Source organism: Bos mutus, chromosome 9 (genome assembly GCF_027580195.1).
Source record: "Bos mutus isolate GX-2022 chromosome 9, NWIPB_WYAK_1.1, whole genome shotgun sequence".
Classification (NCBI taxonomy): Eukaryota; Metazoa; Chordata; class Mammalia; order Artiodactyla; family Bovidae; genus Bos; species Bos mutus.
The window spans coordinates 62,628,896-62,654,047 of NC_091625.1; the positions used below are offsets into that span (position 1 = coordinate 62,628,896).

At 39.4% G+C, this 25,152-nt stretch overlaps 1 protein-coding gene across 3 annotated transcripts in view; it reads right to left on the minus strand.

The window, feature by feature from the left end:
* CFAP206 (cilia and flagella associated protein 206) overlaps positions 1-19,721 on the minus strand; it is a 35,815-nt gene extending 16,094 nt beyond the window's left edge. Inside the window, exons 1-8 of one of the 3 annotated variants that reach the window (XM_070377136.1) lie at positions 19,449-19,721; positions 17,086-17,194; positions 16,315-16,398; positions 13,452-13,542; positions 11,638-11,826; positions 10,684-10,779; positions 8,975-9,183; positions 237-356 (exon numbers count right to left, since the gene is read on the minus strand). In XM_070377136.1, the coding sequence (XP_070233237.1) occupies positions 237-356; positions 8,975-9,183; positions 10,684-10,779; positions 11,638-11,826; positions 13,452-13,542; positions 16,315-16,398; positions 17,086-17,193 (897 nt within the window). In that variant the 5' untranslated portion in view covers position 17,194; positions 19,449-19,721. Of the gene's footprint in view, positions 1-236; positions 357-8,974; positions 9,184-10,683; positions 10,843-11,637; positions 11,827-13,451; positions 13,543-16,314; positions 16,399-17,085; positions 17,195-19,448 lie in introns of all 3 variants that reach the window. The other 2 variants (XM_014480500.2, XM_005902889.2) reach the window with 2 other exon arrangements.
* Positions 19,722-25,152: the final 5,431 nt, after the last annotated feature.

Here is a 25,152-nt window from a genome sequence, read left to right on the forward strand (position 1 = left end):
TATCACGTACTTTGGTAGCAATTGCCTACTAAGAGAATCCTCTCATTCAACTTACAACAACTGAGTTCTATGATTATTAACTACAAAATAAGCAAAAAGAACAGGATCAACTCGTATAAAACTAATATCATATTTTCCATATTAAATACAATTAAAATTACTTTTGATCCAATTTTATGGGACTTCAAAGTTCCTTCACCCTTAAACAAGTTTCAAAGCTGATGACAAATGCTTACAAAGACTTGTGATGTTGGGACAGCTGTCTTTGACTTTACAGTCAATTTTAATTGTTCCAGCTGGGCTTCTAACTGCTTTATCATCATTTCCACTTCTTGAGCACAGGTAATTATATCTGACTGTGAAGACAACATAATTTGCATTAATATTTTGCTACACAATTATATATGTCTTAAGCCCTACTTGCTCCCCACATCTCCTGAAGGTGAGCTCAGTGAGGGCAAGGATTCTGCTCTCTGGGGTATCCTGAACACCAAGAACAGTGCTAACATATGAACAGGGCCCCAGAAACGTTTGATGGATTGATGAACCCTTTGAAGTACAATGGCTATAATTTTTCTCAAATGCATACAGGTACTCTGATATTCTGGAGAAGGCAATGGCACCCCACTCCAGTACTCTTGCTTGGAAAATCCCATGGACGGAGGAGCCTGGTAGGCTGCAGTCCATGGGGTCACTAAGAGTTGGACACGACTGAGCGACTTCACTTTCACTTTTCACTTGAGAATTAGAGAAGGAAATGGCAACCTACTCCATGTTTTGCCTGGAGAATCCCAGGGATGGCGGAGCCTGGTGGGCTGCTGTCTATGGGGTCGCACAGAGTCGGACACGACTGAAGCGACTTAGCAGCAGCAGCAGCACTCTGATATTCAGCATAACTGCATTTCTAAGCAGTGGATCCTGTGACACATTAGCCCCACAATAAATATTTAGAAGTACAAAAAGAGGTAAGTACAAATAAGAAAAGTAAGGCACAGAAAGGTAAGTAAATTGCCCAAGGATACACAGTGAATGAGGGATAGAATCATGTTTCTACACCAGATCACCTGAGCCCCTGGCTCCTACCCCAAGCTGTGACCAGAAATGGCAGTGCATAGGTTTATTAGTACAAACAGTGTTCAAGAGTAACAATTACTGGAAGAGAAAAAAAGCTGCATTTGAGTTCTCAGATATCTGTAGACTAACAACATGCTTTACTAGACTCTTTTTAAATGACAAAAAATAATTATAAGACATATAAAATATTAGCCCTGCATTTCAACTAATGAATTTTTCATTCACTTCTGTAATATATATCCTGTTTTAATTTTACCTGTACTATTCTTTCTTTCCTCATTCTCCCATTATTTATTTGTTATAATTTTATAAATATTTTCTCAAAATTATAATAATTTACATATCATTTATCCTATCTAATAAGTCTCTTGTCTACCCTTCTGTTCTTCCTCCCTTGACTGCTAGTTTTGTTTTAGAAATCAAAATATGAAAATGCAGTGCTTAACTTACTTAGATTTACATACAAACAACCAGAAACAAATAAATCTGCCTACTCCAGTAGGTCTAGAGTAGCTTTACTTACAGGTTTTAAGAGGTGTGATGTATTAAGTAAAGTTACTCCAGAGCTACTCCCCCAAGCTATGCCTGTAGGCTCCATCTACAGATTAGACACATAGAACTTCTTCATTTTTCCTGACAGTGTCCTAGAACAATCACACTGTTTACATTTTACCGAAAAGAACTTGTTCATGACTATACAGAATTTTAATTGCAAAGCAAGTCCTCATAAATAAAGGGAAAAACATTCCGTGCTCCTGGATTAGAAGAATTAATACTGTTAAAATGATCGTACTACCCAAAGCTACCTACAGATTCAATATGATCCCTATCAAGATTCCAATGGCATTTTCAAAGAGATAGAATGAACAATCCTCACATTTATATGAAATCACAAAAGACTTCAAATAGCCAAAGCACCTTGAGAAAGAAGAATAAAGCAGAAGGCATCATGCTAACTGGTTTCAAACTACTACAAAGTCACAAAGTCACAGTAATTGAAACAACATGGTACTGGCATCAAAACAGACACACAGACCCATAAAACAGAACAGACAGTGCAGAAATAACCCATATATATACAGTCAATTAATTTACCACAAAGCACCAAGAATATTCAATGGAGAGAGGATAGTCTCTTCAATAAATGGTGCTGGGAAGACTGTACAGCCACCTGCAAAGAACGAAACTGCACCACTATTTTACACCACACACAAAACCAATTCAAAGTGAATTAAGGACTTGAACGTTAGACCTGAAAACATAAACTCCTAGAAGAAAACACAGAACTCCTAGAAGAAAACATAAGCAGTAAAGTCTTGGTGAATTTTTTTTTTCTGACATCAGAAACAAAGGCAACAAAAGCAAAAATCAACAGGTAGAACTGTATCAAACTAAAAAGCTGCACATCCAAAGAGACACAGATGTATAGAACAGTCTTTTGGACTCTGTGGGAGAGGGAGGGAGGATGATTTGGGAGAATGGCATTGAAACATGTATAATATCATATAAGAAATGAATCGCCAGTCCAGGTTCGATGCAGGATACAGGAAGCTTGGGGCTGGTGCACTGGGATGACCCAGAGGGATGGTATGGGGAGGGAGCTGGGAGGGGGGTTCAGGATTGGGAACACGTGTACACCCGTGGTGGATGCATGTTGATGTATGGCAAAAGCAATACAATATTGTAAAGTAAAAAAAAAATAAAATAAAATAATAAAAAGCTGCACAGTAAAAGGAAACCATCAATAAAATGAAAAGGCAACCAATGGAATGGGAGAAAATATTCACAAATCATGTATCTGATCAAAAATATATAAAGAACCCATACAACTCTAGCAAAAACAAACAATAAAATTTTTTAATGGCCAAAGAATCTGAGTAGACTTTTTTCCAAAGAAGACATATAGATGGACAACAAATACATGAAAAATTGCTCAGCATCACTAATCACCAGGAAAATGCAAATCAAAACCAGAATGATATATCACTTCACATCTGACAGAATGGCTACTATCAAAATGACAAGAAAGAACAAGCATTGGCAAAGATACGTGGGGGAAAGGGAACACTTGTGCGCTGCTGGTGGGAATGTAACTCAGTGCAGCCAGTATGGAAAATCTGTAGAGAGGTTCTTCAAAAAATTAAAATAGACCTACCATATGATCCAACAATTCCATTTCTGGGTATTTACCTGGAGAAAATGAATACCTAACTAACTCAATACTAACTAACCTAATACTAACTCAAAAAGATACATTCACTGATACATGCCCCCAGATTCACTGCAGCATCATTTACGAGGAAGTCCTGCCATTTGCAACAACATGAATGAACCTTGCAGGAATTTTACTAAGGGAAATATGTCTAACAAAGACAAATATCATATGATCTCACTTATACGAGGAATTTTTTTAAAATTGAAGAATAGTTGATTCACAATTTTGTGTTAATTTTTGATATACAGAAAGTGATCCAGTTACACATATACAACTTTTTCAGGTTCTTTTTCCATGATAGATTATTACAATATATTGGATATTGTTCCCTGTGCTCTATAATAGGACCTTGTTGTTATATGTGGAATCTTTTTTTAAAAAATTGAACTCATAGATAGAGAACAGATTGGTAATTCCCATTGGTGGGGGGATGAGGTGGGCAAAATGGGTGAAGGGGATGAAAAGGTATACATTTCCACTTATAAGATACATGTCACGGGATGTAATACATAGCATGGTGACTATGACTGTAGTTCATAATACTGTATTGTACAATTGAAGTTGTTAAGAGAGGAGATCTTAAAAGTTCTCATCACAAGAAAAAAAACTGTAACTATATGTGCTGAAGAGTTTAACTAGATTTATTATGGTCACCATTTTGCAACATATTATAATTATGTGATACATCTGAAACAAATATAATCAATTGTATCTCAATAAAAAAAGCTATTTTCAGTATCCTTGATATTGCAGTAAGAAGTATTAATTTTATTGAATTTTGATCTTTATGTGCATAGTTTTTTAACAATCAGATCAAATAGAAAGTATACATAAAACACTTCTCTGAAAGTGGAAATGAAAGTCACTCAACCATGTCCAACTCTTTGTTCTCCAGGCCAGAAAACTGGAGGGGGTAGCCTTTCCCCTCTCCAGGGGATCTTCCCAACCCAGGGATCGAACCCAGGTCTCCAGCATTGCAGGCAGATTCTTTACCAGCTGAGCCACAAGGGAAGCCCAAGCATACTGGAGTGAGTAGCCTATCCCTTCTCCAGCGGGTAGCCTATCCCTTCAGACCCAAGAATCGAACCGGGATCTCCTACATTGCAGGCAGATCCTTTACCAACTGAGCTATCATGCATAGTAAAACACATAGTTCTCTTATATAACTGGATTGCAAGATGAATGAGCCTTTTTCTCCCCTCTCTAGTAGAAAAGCATTTTTATATGAAAGAACAACTGGCAGACAAACTATGATTTTGGAGCCTTATCTATTGGCAGATAGTTTCCTGAGAGTCAATGAAATGAGTCCATCATTTTGGGAAAAGGATAGCTTTTGTTACCCATGATAAAATTCACATTTTGAAAAACTTGCATCTGCCACCATAAACTTGACAGCATCCTAACACAAAGCTATTTCTAATGAGATTGTTGGAGGCAAAAAACACAAGAATAAAGTCACAAACCTTCTTTTCATAGTGCAGTCCAAAAAATGCTTGGGGAAAGTATGTGTACCTAGCATTATTCTTCCTCTCCCCTACTTTTTAAATGATAAGTTTCTCATACTTTCTTCTATGAACATTTTTCAACAAATCTAAAACAAGCACAAATTCCACCTAACTGACATTTTACTTGCATTTTCAGAAAAATCAAGAAGCCCTGTGTAATCTATTCTGTGAATGGCCCTGCAAACACAGCTTGGGCAGAGGAAGCGTACAAAAGTCTTGACTTGTATATTTTAAGAAATGTTGTGTGTCATGCAACTTTTACTGGTACAAAAACAATAAGTGGCTTTCTCTCTTTGGTAACTGCCGTGCTCATCAAAAGCCCACAGAGGGTGGAATTCTGTTCTCTCAGCTAAGACAGTCAGCAAGACTGCAATCACTCCTTCCTTTCTCTTCCAGAATATTTGAATTTGTTCACTATAGCAGATAAAGTCCTGATCAAAAGACAATAACTCACCATCTTACCCAGGATATAACTGGATTTTCCAAATGTCTACATAAACTGAATGTAGCATTGACAAAAGAAAAATTTTTGAATCAGTATTTCAAAAAATCTTATTAATATTTATTCAAATAATGTGACTTTAAAAAAGAGTATTCATAGATTTCATGGATAGGAAAAGGGTTCAGCTAAATATAAACTGAAGTATTTTATAACCTAGCAATAATACTCATTAAATTGTATCCATTCTGTAACGATCAACCTTCAACTGTAACTAAGGCAGATTGATGGGGGAAGGCTGGCGTATCAAAAACTACCATATCCTAGTCAGCCATAAAAAGAGATTTTGCCATCTGCAGTGGCATGGATGGACCTGGAAGGTATGGTGCTTGGTGAAATAAGTCAGATAGAGAAAGACAAGTACTGTACGTTACCACTTATATGTGGAATCCACAAAATAAAACAGACTGCTGCTGCTGCTGCTGCTGCTAAGTTGCTTCAGTCATGTCCGACTCTGTGCCACCCCATAGATGGCAGCCCACCAGGCTCCCCTGTCCCTGGAATTCTCCAGGCAAGAACACTGGACTGGATTGCCATTTCCTTCTCCAATTCATGAAAGTGAAAAGTGAAAGTGAAGTCGTGTCTGACTCTTAGCGACCCCATGGACTGCAGCCCACCAGGCTCTTCCGTCCATGGGATTTTCCAGGCAAGTGTACTGGAGTGGGGCACCATTGCCTTTTCCGATAAAACAGACTAGTGAATAAAAAAAAAAAAAAAAAAAAAAAGACTTGCAGATATAGAGAACAATATAATAGCTACTAGTGGAGAAGCGGGAAGGGCAAAATAGGGATAGGGGATTAAGAGATAAAAACTATAATGTAGAAAATAAATAAACTACAGGGATATATTTTTATACCACAAGGAACATAGCCAATATTCTATAATAACTAAAAACAGAGTACTATCTTTAAAATTTTTGAATGACTATGTTGTACACCTGAAACTAACATTGTAATTCAAGTATGTCTCAATAAAAATAAAAACAATAACAACAAAAAGAAACAGTGATTAAGCAGCAAGAAAGTCAGAAACTTAAAGAAAACTCATTCTGACTCTGACTAAAGGGAGAATGAAAGAGTCATGAAGAGTGCTAAGATCAGAATGTGAACTTTCTCAATAACATGAGCAACAAAGGGTTTGGAAAGGAGCTATTTCAAGAAAAGTAAGAGCCCTTACTTGTGCCCCTATTGAAACGAAGTTAGAATTGCTCTGCTAAGGCCCTGACGATGATGATGGTAAACACTGTGTTTGTCGTCATCATCATCTTCATCTGTCTGACAACACTGCTCTACCTTACTTACCTAGTGGGGGCTATCAGTAACCCCTTTTTACAGATGTGAGGACTAAGGCACAGAGAAGTCAAGCAACTTCATCAAGGACACAGATTTAGTAAGTAGCAATGGCAGGATTAGAACCTAGGAAGTCTGGCTGCAAGACCCACACTTGGCCCTTCAGCCCTCTACTCACCATCTCTCTAGTAAGAGATGTAAGAGTAAGAACTCCAATGAGAATTCAAGAATGTCAGGGAATTTAAGACTTTCCTGGTGGTACAGTGGCTAAGACTCCTCGTTTCCAAAGCAGGGGGCACAGGTTTAATCCTTGGTCGAGGAGACAAGATCCCACTGAATGGCACAGCACCAAAAAGATTTTAAGACTGTCAGTTGGCTGAATACGATTCATGAGCGAAAGCTGTGAGAAGATACTATAGAAGGAACACATCCTCCACAACATCCTTAGAGTATATGTGACAGTTCCCCGAAGTTCTTTCTTATAATATCCCTTTTGAGCATAAAGGACAAAAGTAAATATGAGATTCTGCTCCTGTGGACCCCTACGCACTCAAACTGACAGTGAAATCCTCTTAGTATCTGACTAATTACAAAGGCTGCTAGCTGCAAGTCCACATCAGGGGAACCTCTACCCTAAAGAATGGTTTGGTTTCAGGGAGCTGATTTAGAGCCCTCCCTTCTGAAGGCAAACAGATAGTAGACAAGCTGTGAGGACCCCTCCTAGTTTGTTGCTATGAATTCATGTCTTTGGATGTTATCCTTCTCTCCTCTGTAGTGGAGGTAAGGAGAGAAGACAGACCTAGGGCATCTAAAAATAGTATCAAGGGATTTCCCTGGTGGTCAGTGGTTGGGAATCCATCTTGCAAGGTGGGGGACATGGGTTCAATCCCTGGTCAGGAACTAGGATGCCATGCGCTGTGGAGCAACTTAACTGGTACGCCACAACGAGAGACCCCGTGTGCCACAACTACTGAAGCCCGCGTGCTCTGGAGCCTTCACACTGCAGCTACTGTGCCTTTGAGCCACAAGTAGAGAGTCCATGCATCACAGTGAAAGATCTCACATGACACAGTGAGGATCGTGAGTGCCGCAACAAAGACCTGACACAGCCTTATCAAAACAAACGAACAAAGTACTACTGAGTAATCAACATACACGTGAAAACAAAAAGGGGGGCAGAACACAGCCTGTTGTATCCCTCAAGACATTAGTATTCACTTGCACAAAAGACAGTTCCACCAATCCTGTGGTCTTACGGGTACTGGAAAATAAGAGGCTGTGTGAAGGTAAACAGCGACTGGGGGGTGGATGTATTAATCAATTCATCGAGGGAATAGAGAGGTGTACCAAATCAAAAAGTTGTACAATTCAAATATCCTACAACTTTGTCAATTACACCTCAATATAGCTAGGGGGAAAAAACCAGAAAACAAAACAGTAACTGGTAGAAACTTAGTTTGCTGCCATGACACAGTTAAGAAACTGCGTTTCCTGGAATCTTAGGATGGCTTGGGAATGCTCCTTGAGGAAAAGGGCCTCTGATCCTTTGGTCTAGATACTTGCTTTATATTTTAAGGAGTAAGTAAACTTCTTCTGGGTAAGTTTCTATCAGAAAGGGCTCTGATGCTTTTTAAAAAAAAGTTGAAAATCACCACTTTACCATACCATATTTTCCAACTCTTTGCAGGGAGAGTGTTTGGTTTGTTTATTAGATCTAGAGAAGCAGGAAAAAAATCTCCTCCACCAAATTTTACAATTAGAACAAGTAATTACATAAAAGTTCTTTGAGTGCCAAAAACCTGCCAAACTATATGTTAAACACTTGTTCTGAATGAAAGCAAACAATGCAACATGTCTTATACACAGACATATACCTGCATTACCATACCATGCAACAATCATATTACCAAGGACCAAAGAGAATCAACTATCAAAAATCCTCTCAACACGCCTTCATTAAAATCAGCATCCAACTCTCCCATTTCGATTTCAGTCCTTGATCCTACAGACGCAATATATGCTGAACACTTATTAAGGTTGCTTTCTTTATCAATGACCTGGTCACCCCACAATGTAGAAGGAGGTTGTGATAAACAGCAAACAAGGCCCTACTATATAGCATGGGGAAATATACTCAATATCCTATGATAAACCATTAAGGAAAAGAATGTTTAAAAAGTTGGAACCTGGATCACAGTAAGTGGAAAAGTTGGAATCTGGATCATAGAAAGCGCTAAAAAAAAAAACCTATTTAATCAGTGGCTTTTTTAAAAATTAAGCTCAACATTTAATTCAAAGCAAGTGTATATATGTCTATATATACACATATATACATATATATATATGAGTCTGCATTCTGTGGAAATGGCCAGCTCTTAAGACAATAACTCACCAAAATGACCTGAAGGAAGATCTCGCATTGCCGCACATTATATAGGGCTTCTCTTAACATATAGGGCTGAAGTTCTTGACTCATGAGGGGATTCTTTGCTACCTTCTCCAGGATGGCTGTGTAGCGGTATGCCTGTTCCTGAACCACCTCAAGCTGGGAATCAACGTGCTGAGTGGTGGCTGGGATTGCTTCCTGTAGAATAGCTGGCACTGGTTTGAAAGGTATAATAAAGCAAACATGAGGCAAGCTAAAAGAGTTCAGAAAAACAAAGCCTAGAAAGTAGTCATATTTAAACAGTAGGTTGAGTCCGTTTTTCTTCTTAACCAAATTAATAATAAAGAGGCAGGTGTTTCATCACTTCTATATCAGGAAGGAAAGAACAAAAAAGAAAAACTTATCAAAAAACAAATAAAACAAAACACCACACTGCCAGAATAAGAACTAAAAGTTAAATCAGATCACCTTGTCAATAAAATATAGAAGAGTCTAAAGAACAGACAGGCTTTGGTGTTACGTGCAATTAATTACATGCTTCTAGAAAAGCCACTATTATCTCTTCTGTGAATCTTCTTTATGCTTGTAAAAAAGGAAATAAAAGAGTACCACTTAAGAAACTCACTGGGATACAGGAAAACAACAGAATCATCTAGCAAAGTAGGGAAATGTATGAAGAATGGGAATTGGACTTTTTAGAACACTTTTTAAATTGCAAAAACAATTACCCTATTGTACTAGATCAGTGATCTGGTAATAGACACTAACACCTTCTCAGTGGGCCTACATGTATGCCACACACACAAGGAATTTACTCCTACTGGTTGGTCTTTGAGCAAATATTTCAACAAATGCTTTCAAACTTACAGATAATGAATGCATTAAGTATGTAACAGCATAGTAGAGGCTCTGGATTTATAGACTTGCAAATATTCTCCTCTTATTCTATTTCATTCCATTAACCACATCAGCAACAGTTTTCTTTTCAGGGTGATTTTCATTTTTTGAATCACTGAATTTTATTCCATTTTGATTATTTGGCTTGGAGGGCTTCCCAGGTGGTACCAACAGTAAAAAATCCACCTGCCAATGCAGGAGATGCAAGAGATGCGAGTTTGATCTCTGGGTTGGGAAGATCCCCTAGAGTAGGAAATAGCAACCACTCCAGTTTTCTTTCCTGGAAAATCCCATGGACAGAAGAGCCTGGTGGGCTACAGTCCATGGGATTGCAAAAGGTCAGACACAATTGAGCATATATGCATGCAAAGAACATAGAGGTCCATTGAATTGGGGAGGCTGGACTCTGGAGGTCCTCTCGATCCTTTTACTGATTCACACCCCATACTAGCTTCATGTGCAGTGCATGCTCAGTTGTGTCTGACTCTTTTGACCTAATGGACTGTAGCCCACCAAGCTCCTCTGTCCATGGAATTTCCAGTAAGAATACCGGAGTGGGTTGCCATTTCCTACTCCAGGGGACCTTCCCAATGCAGGGATCAAAGCTCCTGGCTTCATGGTACATAAAAATGTATGGTCTTGACCCAATAACATGAAAGATTACTGTACATTACAAACAGTAGCAGTATCTAAGGTATAATCAAAACTGCAAATGTTAAACCTAAGAATACCAGTGATGTACTGTGTATTATTTTCCTCTGTTTCCATTAAAATTTAAACCTGTGTAACCTATAGAATTAACCTAATGATATACCTACAGTCATCAATGCCTTCTCCTCCCTTTCCACAGTCTCTGTTAAATAAACGAATTCCAGTCACAATCATGGTGAGTTCTTTCAGCTGGCGTTCTTTGTCTTTCTTGGAAAGAGTTAGAAATGTCCCAAGTTCAGTTTGAGGAAATACACTCTGTAGGGCAGCTAAACAAACCACGAAAAGGACAACAAAATGGTAGAATAAAGATATCAGAACTTAAATAGCAAGTCTCTTTCAGCAGAAAGCTAAGGGGCTTGTCTTTATAGAGTTACTTAGATGATTCTTTAACTGTCTGATACCTGATTCCAGAATACTTGGCAAAATTTAGCATACATCAAAGCTGAGCTGCTAAAAATAATGCCATTGCCTCACATCTTTTTCTACAATTATGTATCCATCAGTAATTTTTTGGCAATGGGCATTAAAACAAACTTTATAAGTAGGATTCTGAGTAGAAAAAAAAATGATGCTTTAAAAGCATTATGGAAGAAAGCCGTGGGAAGATTAGAAATATTGCCTATTCCTTATCTTATATACGAAACTGGGCAAGTATTTCCTAAGGATAAAACAGTGTTGTTTACCTTCATCCATCCTAGAAGACAAACTCAACTCCTTTCACCAGTATGAAATTTACTCTCCCAACATTTCCCACTCCTCAGCCAGCCTGGTACTCTTAATCATACTGCCAATGCTTCTCTAGTGAGGAGTAATACGTCCCTAGGTACCTACAGCTCTAAGAAGATGAACATATTCACTTCCCAGAGGTGCTACTTGAGTTTTAGTGACGCTACACTGTGTAAGAGGAATGTGGGTAAATTTTAACCTCTTATTTGCGCTAATTTTTTTTTCAGACAAAAGGAGAAAACTTCAACGTTCAGCACTTGTAATTCACCATATTTTATAAGATATGATGTTCACGTATGTTCACACATGGAATGGAAATGATGTACATTTTTTACCTGTTGCCTCTCTGACAATCTTGATGTCTGTTGGGGACCCCAGCCCAGAACGCAGTAACACGTAGCTGACGATCTTGCGGTAGAGGCTTTCCAGCTCCTCTCGGACACATGCTCGACTGTCTGTAATCTCTCTGCTAACAGAACTTAATCTAGACTCTATGACCCGGTGATGTTCTTCAAGAAATTCCTCTAAAAATGGCAATAGACAATGTTCCATATATTGATACTTTGAATTCTTCTCCAATAAGAAAATAGGACCAGAGGGGGAAATGGCATGGTATGGAAATTCTACTGCATGAAAACAAGTATTTGCTTAGGATATAGTCATCAAAACAAAAAAATAAATAGTGGCCAGCAAGTAACTTCAAGACAAAAATCTGGTGGCAAAGATGTACTACTGTGATTTAAATGGCATACTTTGTCAAAACATGTAAGCCATTTAAACAGACAATCCAAACATAATAGATAGGGCTAAAACCTCCTAGTTAAGCAGGAAGTATACAAGACATTTTATAATATACATTATAAACATTATATACACATATTATGTATGTATATACATTATAAACATATACAGTATAAATTATATGTACTATCTATATGCTATTGGTAAGCACATATAGTATACTATATGTAAGCAAATATAAATACACATAAAGATAGTATAAATTTTCCTCTTCAACTATGTGTGTTTCTATTTTAATTCTAGATAAATTTCCTTTGAATGGCATTACTGTAATACAATATTGCATCAGGAACTGTATCCCTCACCCTTCTTCCTGTGATACAATGAGGTTTAAGCTTAATTGTGGCAGAAGCCACACTTCACCAGCACTATAATTTTTGCAACTAAGTCAATTAGATACCCTTTAACAAGGGCAATAATTAAAATATCAACCATACACAATTCATAGCTATAACTTTACCACAAAACCTCAAACTTTGAAATTAAGAAAAATCTAAATTACATCAATTCATTACTATTATTTTAAAATGTCATTGTGATGGTTTAGTCACTAAGTTGTGTCCAACTTGTGACCCCATGTACTGTAGCCTGCCAGGCTCCTCTGTCCATGTGGATTCTCTAGGCAAGAATACTGGAGTGGGTTGGCAGCTCCTTCTCCAGGGGATCTTCCCAACCCAGGAATCAAACCCAGGTCTTCTGTGTTGCAGGCAGATTCTTTACCAACTGAGCCACGAGGGAAGCCCTAAAATGCCATTATTATTAATCAAAAAAGCAAGATACATGATTTTACACATATAGCATAACTAAAAGTTTAATACATAAAGAGAAAAAAGACAATGAAAATAACCAAATGGTTAATAATGATATCATTACAGTCAGCAGAGGCAATCTTTATTTCCCTTTTTATCTTGTTTCCAGTTTATCTCAGATGTATGTAATAAATGATTTACATACAAAATATGTTCTGAGCTTATATTTCCCATCATTAACTTCATTTTTCGGTAAGTTACATAATTTAGGAAAGCATTGTGAGATAATAATATAAACCAGGAACCAAAAAAATCAGCAAATTAAAACTTTTAACTTCAGTGGGCTGGCTGCTTTATGATATTATGTATTAGTCGTATAACAGTTAAAGCACAATAGACTCAGAAACTTTTGACACTCATTAAGGCCAATGGTCTCATTTAGCATCTCCAATATTATCACATTCTTCAAAGTTGGAAAAAATTTCAAAAGACAGGCAAAAAAGTTAAATTGTTCTTCATCAACCAAATGAAGCCCTATAACCTGAAATACAAAATGAATCTTCTTTTAAAGGGTATCAATATAGGTAGATATACGTTACCTCGACTTGTATAATTCATATCAAAATAGACTTGCATCTTAATGGTGTCCAGGGAAGGATTTTTGCTGTCCAATAGCCGATTCACACAAAGCTAAAAGAGAACATCCCATAATTGCTTCTAGTTATATTTTCTGAAGCAATTAAAAGTATTTTCCAATGTTATTTTTAAAATCAAAGAGAAACATCAAAGCAATAGCTTCTGATATTTATCTACCAATAACCCCTTTAATTATTTTTTTCCTCAGAACTTCATGCTTTATAGATCATTTAACCAATAACATTTATTAAGTAATAAGCTATTTCCCCTGAGTTAGCCAATATTACCATACCCAGGTGGCTAATAGTCTAATTGGAGGCAAGGACCTCGACAAGGCCAGTCTCTGAAGACTGAATGTGGGTGGACATTGCATGAAGCTTATGCTCATGTCTGGAGCTCTCCTTGAGTTCCTCAATACCATTTATTTGAACCTTCATGCTCCCTTTTTTTTAGCTGATGCTGGAGGTCATGTCCATTTTATAAGAAGCTGCTGTGGCAACCATCCTCTGGTCACAGACAATCTCTGACCCTGCCTCCTGTTTCAAAATTTCTTCCTCTGGTCCATTTTCTCCTGTCTGCCTTCCTCTGCCCCCTCCCCGCACCGACACACACACAGATAGCTTATCCTCCTCCTCCGTGTTGCCTTGTTATGATAGACAGTTAACCTGAATTTTTCTTTTCTCCTCTCTTCGCCATCCCCCAACCCCACTCTTCCCTCTCTCATGTTGGACTTTATGTCTGTACCTGGTAGGCACATCAACAGCTTCACTCAGCCCACCTCCCAGGGCACCAACACTACTTTCCTGGGAGAAGGGAGAGGAGAAAGCAGGAGTGAGGATGGGACACCTGGACTGTTCCAGGTGGAGAGGTGCCGGTCCAAGCACAGACTTTACAAGTGCAAAAATTAGCACATCCACATGATTCTTAATTGAGAAAAAAGGAAACACTTTTTATCACTTGAATTATGATATAAATTGACAGTTAATGTCCCTGTCACATTAAAAGTACACTGAGCATAGGGAACTATATTCAATATCCTGGGATAAACCATAATGGAAAAGAATATAAAAAAGAATTTATATATGTGTGTATAACTGATTCACTTTGCTGTGCAGTGGAAATTAACACAATATTGTAAATCAACTACACTGCAATAAGAAAAATAAAATTCAAAAAATATATCAAACTCTTGCCAACTTAGTTGAGTTAGAGGGGGTGAAAATTGCTTCTAAAGCCATGAAAAGGAGAAAAACACTTTCTGCCCCTCCTTGGTTCTTCTCCACGGCTTTCCAACAAAATTTCTGACTGACCATTAGTCATTTCCCCTATTGCTAAGAACAGGCTTTATAGCACATTCTTAGTTTCAGCACAGAAAGACCCAGCTCTCAGCTGCCATAGAGAATCATGGAGTTTCTTCTGCACGTTATCCTAACAACATATTCCGTAGTTTCAATCTTCCAAAGCTCTTCTTGATCCTCTAACATCTGCGGACAGACCTATGTTTCACTATGGAAATTGCTGGCTGAGAGAGAAGATGGAGATGATGAAAATTTTCTCTGCCATTTGTTTGAGCTCAGAAAATATCCACATACAAGTCTGGGAAAGCTTGTTTCAAGTCTTTTGTGTGAAGGAGGGAATTAAAATCATTAAGCCCAGGAGGAAAAATAATGTTGAAATTTTAGGAAATCCATTCACAAATATTTAGAAAATAAACATGTAAGTATCTAAACCCAGTGAGTCAAACTTAAAACATATGGAAAAATTAACAGTATCTAAAGTTCCTGCCTTCTTTAGTTCTTACAACTGCTTTTCAGGCACATCTACTTGATTTCCTTTTTTTTTTTTCTTTTATAGTAGATCATTTATGGTTAGCTCTTCATCTGTTTTAAATACAGCAGTGTATAGATGTCAATCTCAAATTCCCAAACTATCCTATGAATCATTTTGCTCTTGGGTTCAATTTTCCTTTTAGAAAACACAAATTATGTTGAATCAATAATTATATGAATACGAATTTGTATATAACTTAACTGTATATTAGTTAATTTTCTCAATGTCTCATTAGATGAATAAGATGTCTCTAAAATACTGCGGCAGACACTGCCAGCATCCATACCCCTCCTTCCTTACTAACAAAGCCTCAATCTGGATTAAGGCAGAGATTTCCTTTCAGCTAAAAAAGGAAAGAGGAAAACAATCAATATCCCAGGCTCACTTGAAATATCATTCTATTCAATAAATGCAAGGGCTTCCCAGGAGGCACAGTGATAAAGAATCCACCTGCCAATGCAGGAGACACAGGAGATATGGTTCAGTCCCTGGGTTGGGAAGGTCCCCTGGAGAAGGAAATGACAGCCCACTCCAGTATTCTTGCCTGGAGAATTCCACAGACAGAGGAGCCTGGTAGGCCACAGCACATGGGCTGGCAAACAGTCAGATGCGACTGAGCACGCAGGCAGGCCACAAATGCGGAGAGATGGGGGAGTTCTGGGAAAGCCCATTATTTTCCAAAAACAAAGCGACAGATCCAATTGCACACACATTTTGACCTTTGTCCTCTCACCTTATACCTGCCTAAAGGTGGAAGAGCTTTCTTGTGACCCTGGGGTGAAAACACATGCATGATGGTGACCTAGGAAGTCAGGAAAAACAACCTATGAACCTCTAGACGTCATCCTATGAGAAAAAATTTAATCTCTAATTTGTTTGCACCACTGTTTGGTGGGGTTTTGTTTCATGGAGCTGAAGGCACTATTGATCAACACAAATCAAATATTTAGAATTGTGAGTAAATCATTCAAAATTTGAGAATTGTTGGATAATCACCTTTACCAGTTTCTGCACATCACTTTTTGTGAGCGTTCTATCCGTGTTAAAGCCGTTACTCGGGTCCAGAACAACAGCTTTCACCTGAGAGTAGGAAAAAGTCCATTACATTTATTTCACATTACTACAACATTAGTTTAATGTTTTTCCACTTTTAAAATAACTCCCTCTTAAAAAAAATAAAATAAAATAACTCCCTCTTGATTACCCAGGGGTCGATCATTCAGCTGAGTTTCTTACAACCCAGTTTATCAGCATCTTCATCAGAAACTGGAGAAAGGGAAAAATTTTACCTTGGGAAACTAATTTGAATATTTTTACCATATTTTTATTGTGTATTATTATACCAAAAGCAAGAATAGAGAGATATCAAGGAAATGAGTAATTTTTACAACAGTGAACAATACATGTTAAAAAGAAAAAACTTACAACACAGGAAAAACATTATTGATGTTTCTAAGATTCTTTGAGATTTTCTAAATCAGTCTCTTAAACCTAGAACTAACATGCTTTATAGATTTAAAAAAAAACAACAACAGTATTTTTGCCTGGAAAAATCCCATGGACAGAGGAGCCTCACAGGCTACAATTCATGCAGTTGCAAAGAGTTAGACACGACTGAGCACACCCAAACACAATTTGTCTACCAATCGCCATAGGTTTTCAACGGAATAAGTTAAGAAAACATCACAGAATTCTAAGAGCAAGATAGGCACTGCTGAAAAAAATTTTTTTAACAAAGCAGTAATTCACAAAAATATTTATTCTTACCATAAAAGCAACCAGAGTTTCAGGAACAATCTCTCCATGGGCTGCACATTCTTGTCCTATTTCTCGAATGATATTCTTTATAACACTTTCAGCCTGAGTGGGAGGCATTCTAAATAAAAAGATTTTTTTAATTGTATTTATATTTTTTCCTTTTGAGATTTCACCACTAATATATTTGTAAAGAGTCATATTATTTATTAACTTAATAATATTTACTAGTATACAGGCCCCTCTTGTTTTTCCTTAGTTGGTTTCATATTTATAAAAATGAAGGACTGATGATAACAGTGAGAGCAATTGGGACTTAATGATTGAAACATTTCCTCTTTATTTAAATGATGGTGGTTATCAAAAGTACCCTTATAACATGATATTTTTTAATTAAAAAAATGTTAAACAGTATTAGAAATGGGGGATGGGTATAGGAGTAGAATTAGTGAGAAATTCCACTATGTAGGTGGCAAAATCAGCTTGAAACAGGACATGCTTATTTCATCACATTCACTAAATGACCTTTCATAATTATCAGAGACTCTTGGAACACAATTCTTGCTCGAATCATCAAAATTCTATTTCTTGCACATCCAAGTGAAGGTTTAGACTCTTGATTAAAAACATAAAAGCAAAAAAACCAAAACATATAACGAGTTATGGATCATGGGGAAAAAAATGAACTCCTGGTGAAAAGGTGGTAGGTGTTAATAGTGATCAGGTTTTCTGATCTAAGCACAGGGGAAATTAGCATGCAGAGAATACAAAGGCATGTCAGGTAGGTAAAGATCACTTTCAGCATATCAGGGTTCAGGTAAGGTTAACAACACCTGGCATCTAGTCCAGGAGAACCAGAGAGCCTGGTTTCCATTGTGCCCTGTTTTCTAGCTGAAACCTTGGCCATTTCCTTAACTTCTCTTTGAAGTGATTTTCTCATCTGAAAAGTATGAATCCTACTACTACTCTCTCCCGGGAGCTGTCCTGAGGATGGAGTTCTATATCAGTTCAGTTCAGTTCAGTTCAGTCGCTCAGTCATGTCCGATTCTTTGTGACCCCATGGACTGCAGCAGGCCAGGCCTCCCTGTCCACCACTAACTCCCGGATTTTACACAAACTCATGTCCACTGAGTCGGTGATGCCATCCAAGCATCTCATCCTCTATACAATACTGTCTAGATTGGTCATAGCTTTTCTTTCAAGGAGCAAACATCTTTTAATTTCATGGCTTCAGTCACCATCTGCAGTGATTTTGGAGCCCAAGAATATAAAGTCTGTCACTGTTTCCATTGTTTCCCCATCTATTTGCCATGTTATGACCAACCTAGATAGCATATTCAAAAGCAGAGACATTACTTTGCCAACAAAGGTTCGTCTAGTCAAGGCTATGGTATTTCCTGTGGTCATGTATGGATGTGAGAGCTGGACTGTGAAGAAGGCTGAGCACCGAAGAATTGATGCTTTTGAACTGTGGTGTTGGAGAAGACTCTTGAGAGTCTCTTGGACTGCAAGGAGATCCAACCAGTCCATTCTAAAGGAGATCAGCCCTGGGATTTCTTTGGAAGGAATGATGCTAAAGCTGAAACTCCAGTACTTTGGCCACCTCACGCGAAGATTTGACTCATTGGAAAAGACTCTGATGCTGGGAGGGATTGGGGGCAGCAGGAGAAGGGGACGACAGAGGATGAGATGGCTGGATGGCATTACTGACTCGATGGACATGAGTCTGAGTGAACTCCGGGAGTTGGTGATGGACAGGGAGGCCTGGCATGATGCGATCCATGGGGTCGCAAAGAGTCCGACACGACTGAGCGACTGATGTGATCTAATCTGATCTGACGGGACCAGATGCCAAGATCTTAGTTTTCTGAATGTTGAGTTTTAAGCCAACTTTCTCACTCTCCTCTCTCACTTTCATCAAGAGGCTCTTTAGTTCCTCTTCACTTTCTGCCAGTAGGGTGGTGTCATTTGTGTATCTGTGGTTATTGATATTTCTCCCAGCAATCCTGATTCCAGCTTGTGCTTTATCCAGCCGAACATTTCGCAAGATGTACTCCGCATATACGTTAGGTAAGCAGGGTGACAATATACAGCCTTGACGTACTCCTTTCCCAGTCTATATACTTAGTTGTTAACATAGCGTTGGCAGAAAGTAAGCGCATCAAACAGCAGCTGGTAACTAACAAACGCCTGCTCAATGAACAGAAGCCGCGCGTGTGCGCGTGCGCCGTCGGGCACCTGGTACAGGTCTCTGCGGGTTCTCCTCAGTCCCCGCCCCCTGGCCCTCCTCACAACCCCCGCCTCAGCCTAAACCTCCCGAGTTCTAGCCGGCGGGGGTGCGAGCGGTGCCGAGCAGCACCTGTTAGCGATCTGACCTGGGGACCTGTGAGCCTCCGACCAGAAGCGACCGCTCTTTACGCTCAGCGGCGGGGCCTGAAGAGTCCTTACTGTCAGTTTCCCCTGATCCAGGTTAGACGACATGCTGCCCCTGCCCAGGCTCCGTCCGCTGACCCATGCTCGCCTCCTCGCGAGGTACACTCCGGGATCAAGGGCTTGGAGCCCGGGGTGGGCTGACCTTGGCTGTAGTGAAGAGCTAGAGCCGGGTCTACCCAATTCTTCCCTGGAGCTATCACGGCAGTCCGGCACTCTTGGAGTAACCATGGAGACCAAACGCTAGGGCCCGAAAGGGGCGGGGCCTGGGCGTGGGTAGAGCCAAGGTGGGGAGGCGTGGCTGGGTCCAAAAGAGAGCCTTTTACTGGAAGGGATGGGCGAGAATAACTTAAAAAAAAAAAAGACAAGCAAGATACAGAGAGACCCAAAGCTCAGACAGAAGAAGACAGGTTCACTACACCTCAGTGAACTAAAGGATGTCAAAAACTAGATTTCTTAAACAACCGTATTAGCAGCGTGGAAACCTATACAGTGTTTTTAAAAAAAAAAAGGAGATATGGGCAAATTCTCTGCAAGTATCAGTAGACTCATGATTAAGGATCTCTAACTAAGATCATGGCATCTGGTCCCATCACTTCATGGGAAATAGACGGGAAACAGTGGAAACAGTGTCAGACTTTATTTTTGGGGGCTCCAAAATCACTGCAGATGGTGACTGCAGCCATGAAATTAAAAGACGCTTACTCCTTGGAAGAAAAGTTATGACCAACCTAGACAGCATATTTAAAAGCAGAGACATTACTTTGCCAACAAAGGTCCGTCTAGTCAAGGCTATGGTTTTTCCAGTGGTCATGTATGGATGTGAGAGTTGGACTGTGAAGAAAGCTGAGCGCCGAAGAATTGATGCTTTTGAACTGTGGTGTTGGAGAAGACTCTTGAGAGTTCCTTGGACTGCAAGGAGATCCAACCAGTCCATTCTAAAGGAGATCAGTCCTGGGTGGTCTTTGGAAGGAGTGATGAAACTCCAGTACTTTGGCTACCTCATGCGAAGAGTTGACTCATTGGAAAAGACTGATGCTGGGAGGGATTGGGGGCAGGAGAAGAAGTGAACTCTCCTTGAGTTGGAGTGAACTCCGGGAGTTGGTGATGGATAGGGAGGCCTGGCGTGCTGCGATTCATGGGGTCGCAAAGAGTCGGACACCACTGAGCGACTGAACTGAACTGAACTGAACTGAATGTATCTGAACAGTATTTATATGGATGTTCACTTTATAACTATTCAATGGTGCACATGTTACATTAACCTTTTCTGTATATGTTATATTTCATAATAAAAAGTAAAGAAAAGGCACAATAATGGAGAACTTCTCCACTTTGGGTTATGCTTTTGGGCTATATAGGTCATTAAAATAGAGCTGCATCCTGGTTTCCAGAAATCCTCAAAGTTAAAATAAAAGTTCAGATCTTGTGCTTTTCACCTATCTCACTCACGTTCTCTATTATTATCCATGCACTGTGCAACAGTTGGCTATTTTTTCAAAACACAAACCATCATGTTAGTCTATGAAATATGCGTGGTTTACCAGTTTTGAAATGGAGGAAGTCATAGTCTTAGAATTAGCTGACAATGTACTTTCCCAGTTTAACTTTCCTTCTCCACAGAAATGTTTGCTAATGGAGTGGGTAGCTGAATTTTCAGAATAATGATGAAAAAGAAACCGTTGCCCAAGGAAGACAATGCAAGTCATTCTTACTGAAGTTTCCCTTAGAAAAAGCATTAACTATTTTTAGTCTGCTTTCCCACATCCTTTCAGTCAAGATTCACAAGATCATTTCTTAATCATCTTCCTTAGAGAGATTCCTCTTTAGAGTTAGTTACATGGGCACAGATATAAAGAGCCAGAAAAAAAGCAAATTTTGAGTTTCCCGACACAAAAAGAGCAAGCTTCTTAAGTTCATTAGTGTGCGTGTGTGCTAAATTGCTTCAGTTGTGGCTGACTCTGTATGACCCTATGGACTGTAGCCTGTTAGACTCCTCTGTCCATGGGATTCTCCAGGCAAGAATACTGGAGTGGATTGCTGTATCCTTCTCCAGGTGATCTTCCCAACCCAGGGATCAAACCCATGTCTCTTACATCTCCTGCAATGGCAGGAAGGTTCTTTATCACTAGCACCACCTGGGAAGCCCAAGTTCATTAGACTTACCCCTAAAAATTGGCCTTTCTTTATGGTTGTCAGTTACCTTTAAAGGTAAGATGAAGGATGAGCAAAAGCATTACTTATTGGTTTCCCATCTTTTTCTCCATCACATGCCTCAGCCCTTGGGGAAACAACAAACCTTAGGGTCAGATTTTCACAACCTAGGTGGGGGTGGGGCTAGGGGGTGACTTGAAACACTTACTGCAGATCCCCAAGCATGGGGTCCTGTTCTTTCAAGTGTTACAAGAGAAGTGAAATTACAAGAACACAAAATGAGAAAAATTAAATCAGCAAATTCTGTTACAATCAAAACCAAACCTCTAAAAAAGGGCGGAGGCTAGTGGTTCTTTCTTAAAAGTATTTTCCCCTCAAAAGAGGTAAATTTCATATACATAGTCCTGATGAATAAAACAGGATCTAAAGCATAAAACCCTTTACATTATAGCCTCTGTGACAGTGATTCTCAACACTGGAGAATGAGAAATAGCATATCAGAAATTCCTTGGGAGTCCCCCATGATGAATTCTGAGATCTATTTACCTACTTTGTATATGCAGATAATATTACTAGGTAGCTTTTTAAAAGGTGAATTTCTCCCTGTCTGTCACCCATCCACTCCCACACTCATCTTCTCAATCCTTAAATTAACAACCCAATCTTCATTATTGTCTCTTGAATCAATTCAAGTCTCTCCATTCCCACTTCTGAATTAATTAAAGCAACTACTTTTTCTTCATTTTTTGGTCCTGGATTACAACAACAGCCAACTAAATGGCTCCCCTCTCCAGCCAGGGACCCTCCAAATCCTTGGCTATATTAAAATGATACTTAAACAATGAAAATCTGATCAATCCCTGCGTAAAAGCTTATGAAGGCTTCTCAGTGGCAAAGTGCAAACTTCTTGGCGTGGCATATAAGATGCCCACGACCTGCTCTCAGCTCACCCACCCAACATCAGCTCTCACAACTACTTCCCCTCCCCCGCTCCAGACCACACTCTTTCTACTCCCTGGCCATGCTGCATTACTCACTGGTCTCCAGATCTCTGCAGAGGTCACTTCCTCTATCTGAATGTCCTTCTTCCCTCTTCATCTGGTTAATTCCTCCATGTTGTCAGAAGCCATGTCTCCTATGAAACTTTCTCTGACCTGTCAATTGGGGATAGGGTACTAAACCTTCACCTTCATCGATTCCAAAATATTTCCACCTACCCCAAGAGGAATGTCCACAGTCACTAAGCAGCCACTCCCCATGCCTGTCCCCCAGTACATACACCCGACAGGGTTCTCAGTACTCTTAGGGAGTCTGTTTTCTTGTCTGTCTCCCGACTAGACCACAAGCTCCTTGAAGGCAGGGAACATATTCTGCAGAATCCCCAGCACCTAAGAACAGCCTGGGACATAACAGTCATGCAAGACAGTCTGGGTTAGGGAGGTGAGTTTAGGAGTGGGAGAGTAAAAAAAAAGAGAGAGAAATTTTAGATTCTTTACTATCTTTACTGAAAAGTTAGGGTGATTTTGGAGGGAATTATAATTGTGGAGGGAAAAGAGGAAGCATTTAAATGACAGGTCTTCAGAAGACCTTCCTCTGACTCCACTTTTGACTCTCATGCTTTAGGATCTCCTACCCACCTATAAGCACCCCTTTCTGTGTCCCCAGGAAGAAAGGTTGCTCTCAGGTTTGCTCCTTTTGACCATGCCTCAAACTAGAGTCTACGGTTTCCAGTGGTGCCTGGGCTTTAGAAGGGTGGGACCTCTAGGCTTACAGGTTTCTTGGAAGAGCAGGTGCTGGAGGTGGGGATGGTGCCTGGTGATTGGGCTCCAGACTGATTTCATCTTTGTGCTTCCCTTCCTCTGAGAAGGACACTATGGTTTATTGGCGCCCAAGGACAAACTTTAATTTGGTAAAGTCTTAACCCTTATTTTAAAAAAATAAAATTTTCAGGATCACAGACATAGAAAATAAACTTGTGGTTACCAAAGGGGAAAGGAATAAATTAGGAGTTTGGGACTAATAGATACACTCTACTATATATTAAATTGGGAAAGAACAGGGACCTACTGTATAGCACAGGCAACTATATCCAATATCTTGTGATAACCTACAATGGAAAAGAATGTGAAAAAGAACAATCTGTACAACTCCCTTTCCTGTATACCTGAAACTAACACAGCTATAAGTCAACTATACTTCAATTTTTAAAAACGAAATAATTTTTTTCTCAATTATCAAAGAACTCACCTTACTCTGTAGTCCGTGAGTCCTCATTTTTTTGAGGAGGAATTTTTTTGACCAGTTTGCTGAAATTATAATAGAGCTGCATTCCACTTTCAGGAGCTATTTTGTTGTGGCTAGATAATGGTCAAAGATTCCATCAGTTTATTTTAATACAGTTGTTCCTCCAGTGGTGAGTGCTGGACTGCCAGTCCCTCCTGGCCCACTGCAAGAAGGAGGACAGTAACAATTCAGCCGAATTTCTGACGTATTCCAAGCTCATTATCTCTAACATGATCCAACTCATTATCTCTAATATGAATCTTCTCTCAAAACCCATCCCACTCGACATTATTGGGGTGAATTGTTAGTAATTAATAGCAGATGCAATGACTGAAGAATGACTGAAGCAGCCCAAACCTGCTTCAGAGAATTCTCCTCTCTCTCCATCACCCTTCACATGCAGACTTGTCACCAAGCCAGGCTCTTCTTCCTTCTGAGCATGTCTAAAGTCCATTCCCTTCCCCAATTACTTCCCTAGTTACTGTGTTCTGAGGGCTCTTAAATGTTTCATCTGCTTCTTGTCTGCACCCCCTCCTAAATGCAAAGCTGATCAAATAATTTCCTATGTGCAGCTCTTTGAAGACTTCCCACTACCTACAAGAAAACAGTCAGTCCCACTAGAATGAGATATAAGTTCTTCTCTGATCTGACCTCTTGTCTCTCTACCTGCACTGTCCAATATGGTAGCCATCAACCATAAGAATCTATTTAAATTAGTCAAAATTACATGAAATTTAAAACTTAATTCTTCAGTTGCATGAGCCACGTTCAGTTAGTGGCTACCATATCTGACAGTGAAGATAATAGAATTTTTCCATCATTGTGGAAAGTCCTACTGGGCTCTTAGGCCTGCTGTTGTTGTGTAGTCACTAAGTCATGTCCACCTCTTTTGCGACCCCATGGACTGTCACCTGCCAGGCTTTTCTGTCCATGGGATTTCCCAGGCAAGAAAACTAGAGCAGGTTGTCATTTTCTCTCCAGGGGATCTTCCCAACCCGGGGATTCAACCCCCATCTCCTCCCTTGGCAGGCACGTTCTTTATCACTGAGCCATAAGGGAAACCCATGCCTGCTGTACCTGAACTCAAACTTCCAAATGACTCACCCCTTGAGCATTCTATGCTTTGGCTAAAGCAACTTCCTTTAACCATATTACTTGCCCTACCCAACTGTGCTTTTCAAGACAAAGCTCAAATGTCACCCTATTCGGTGG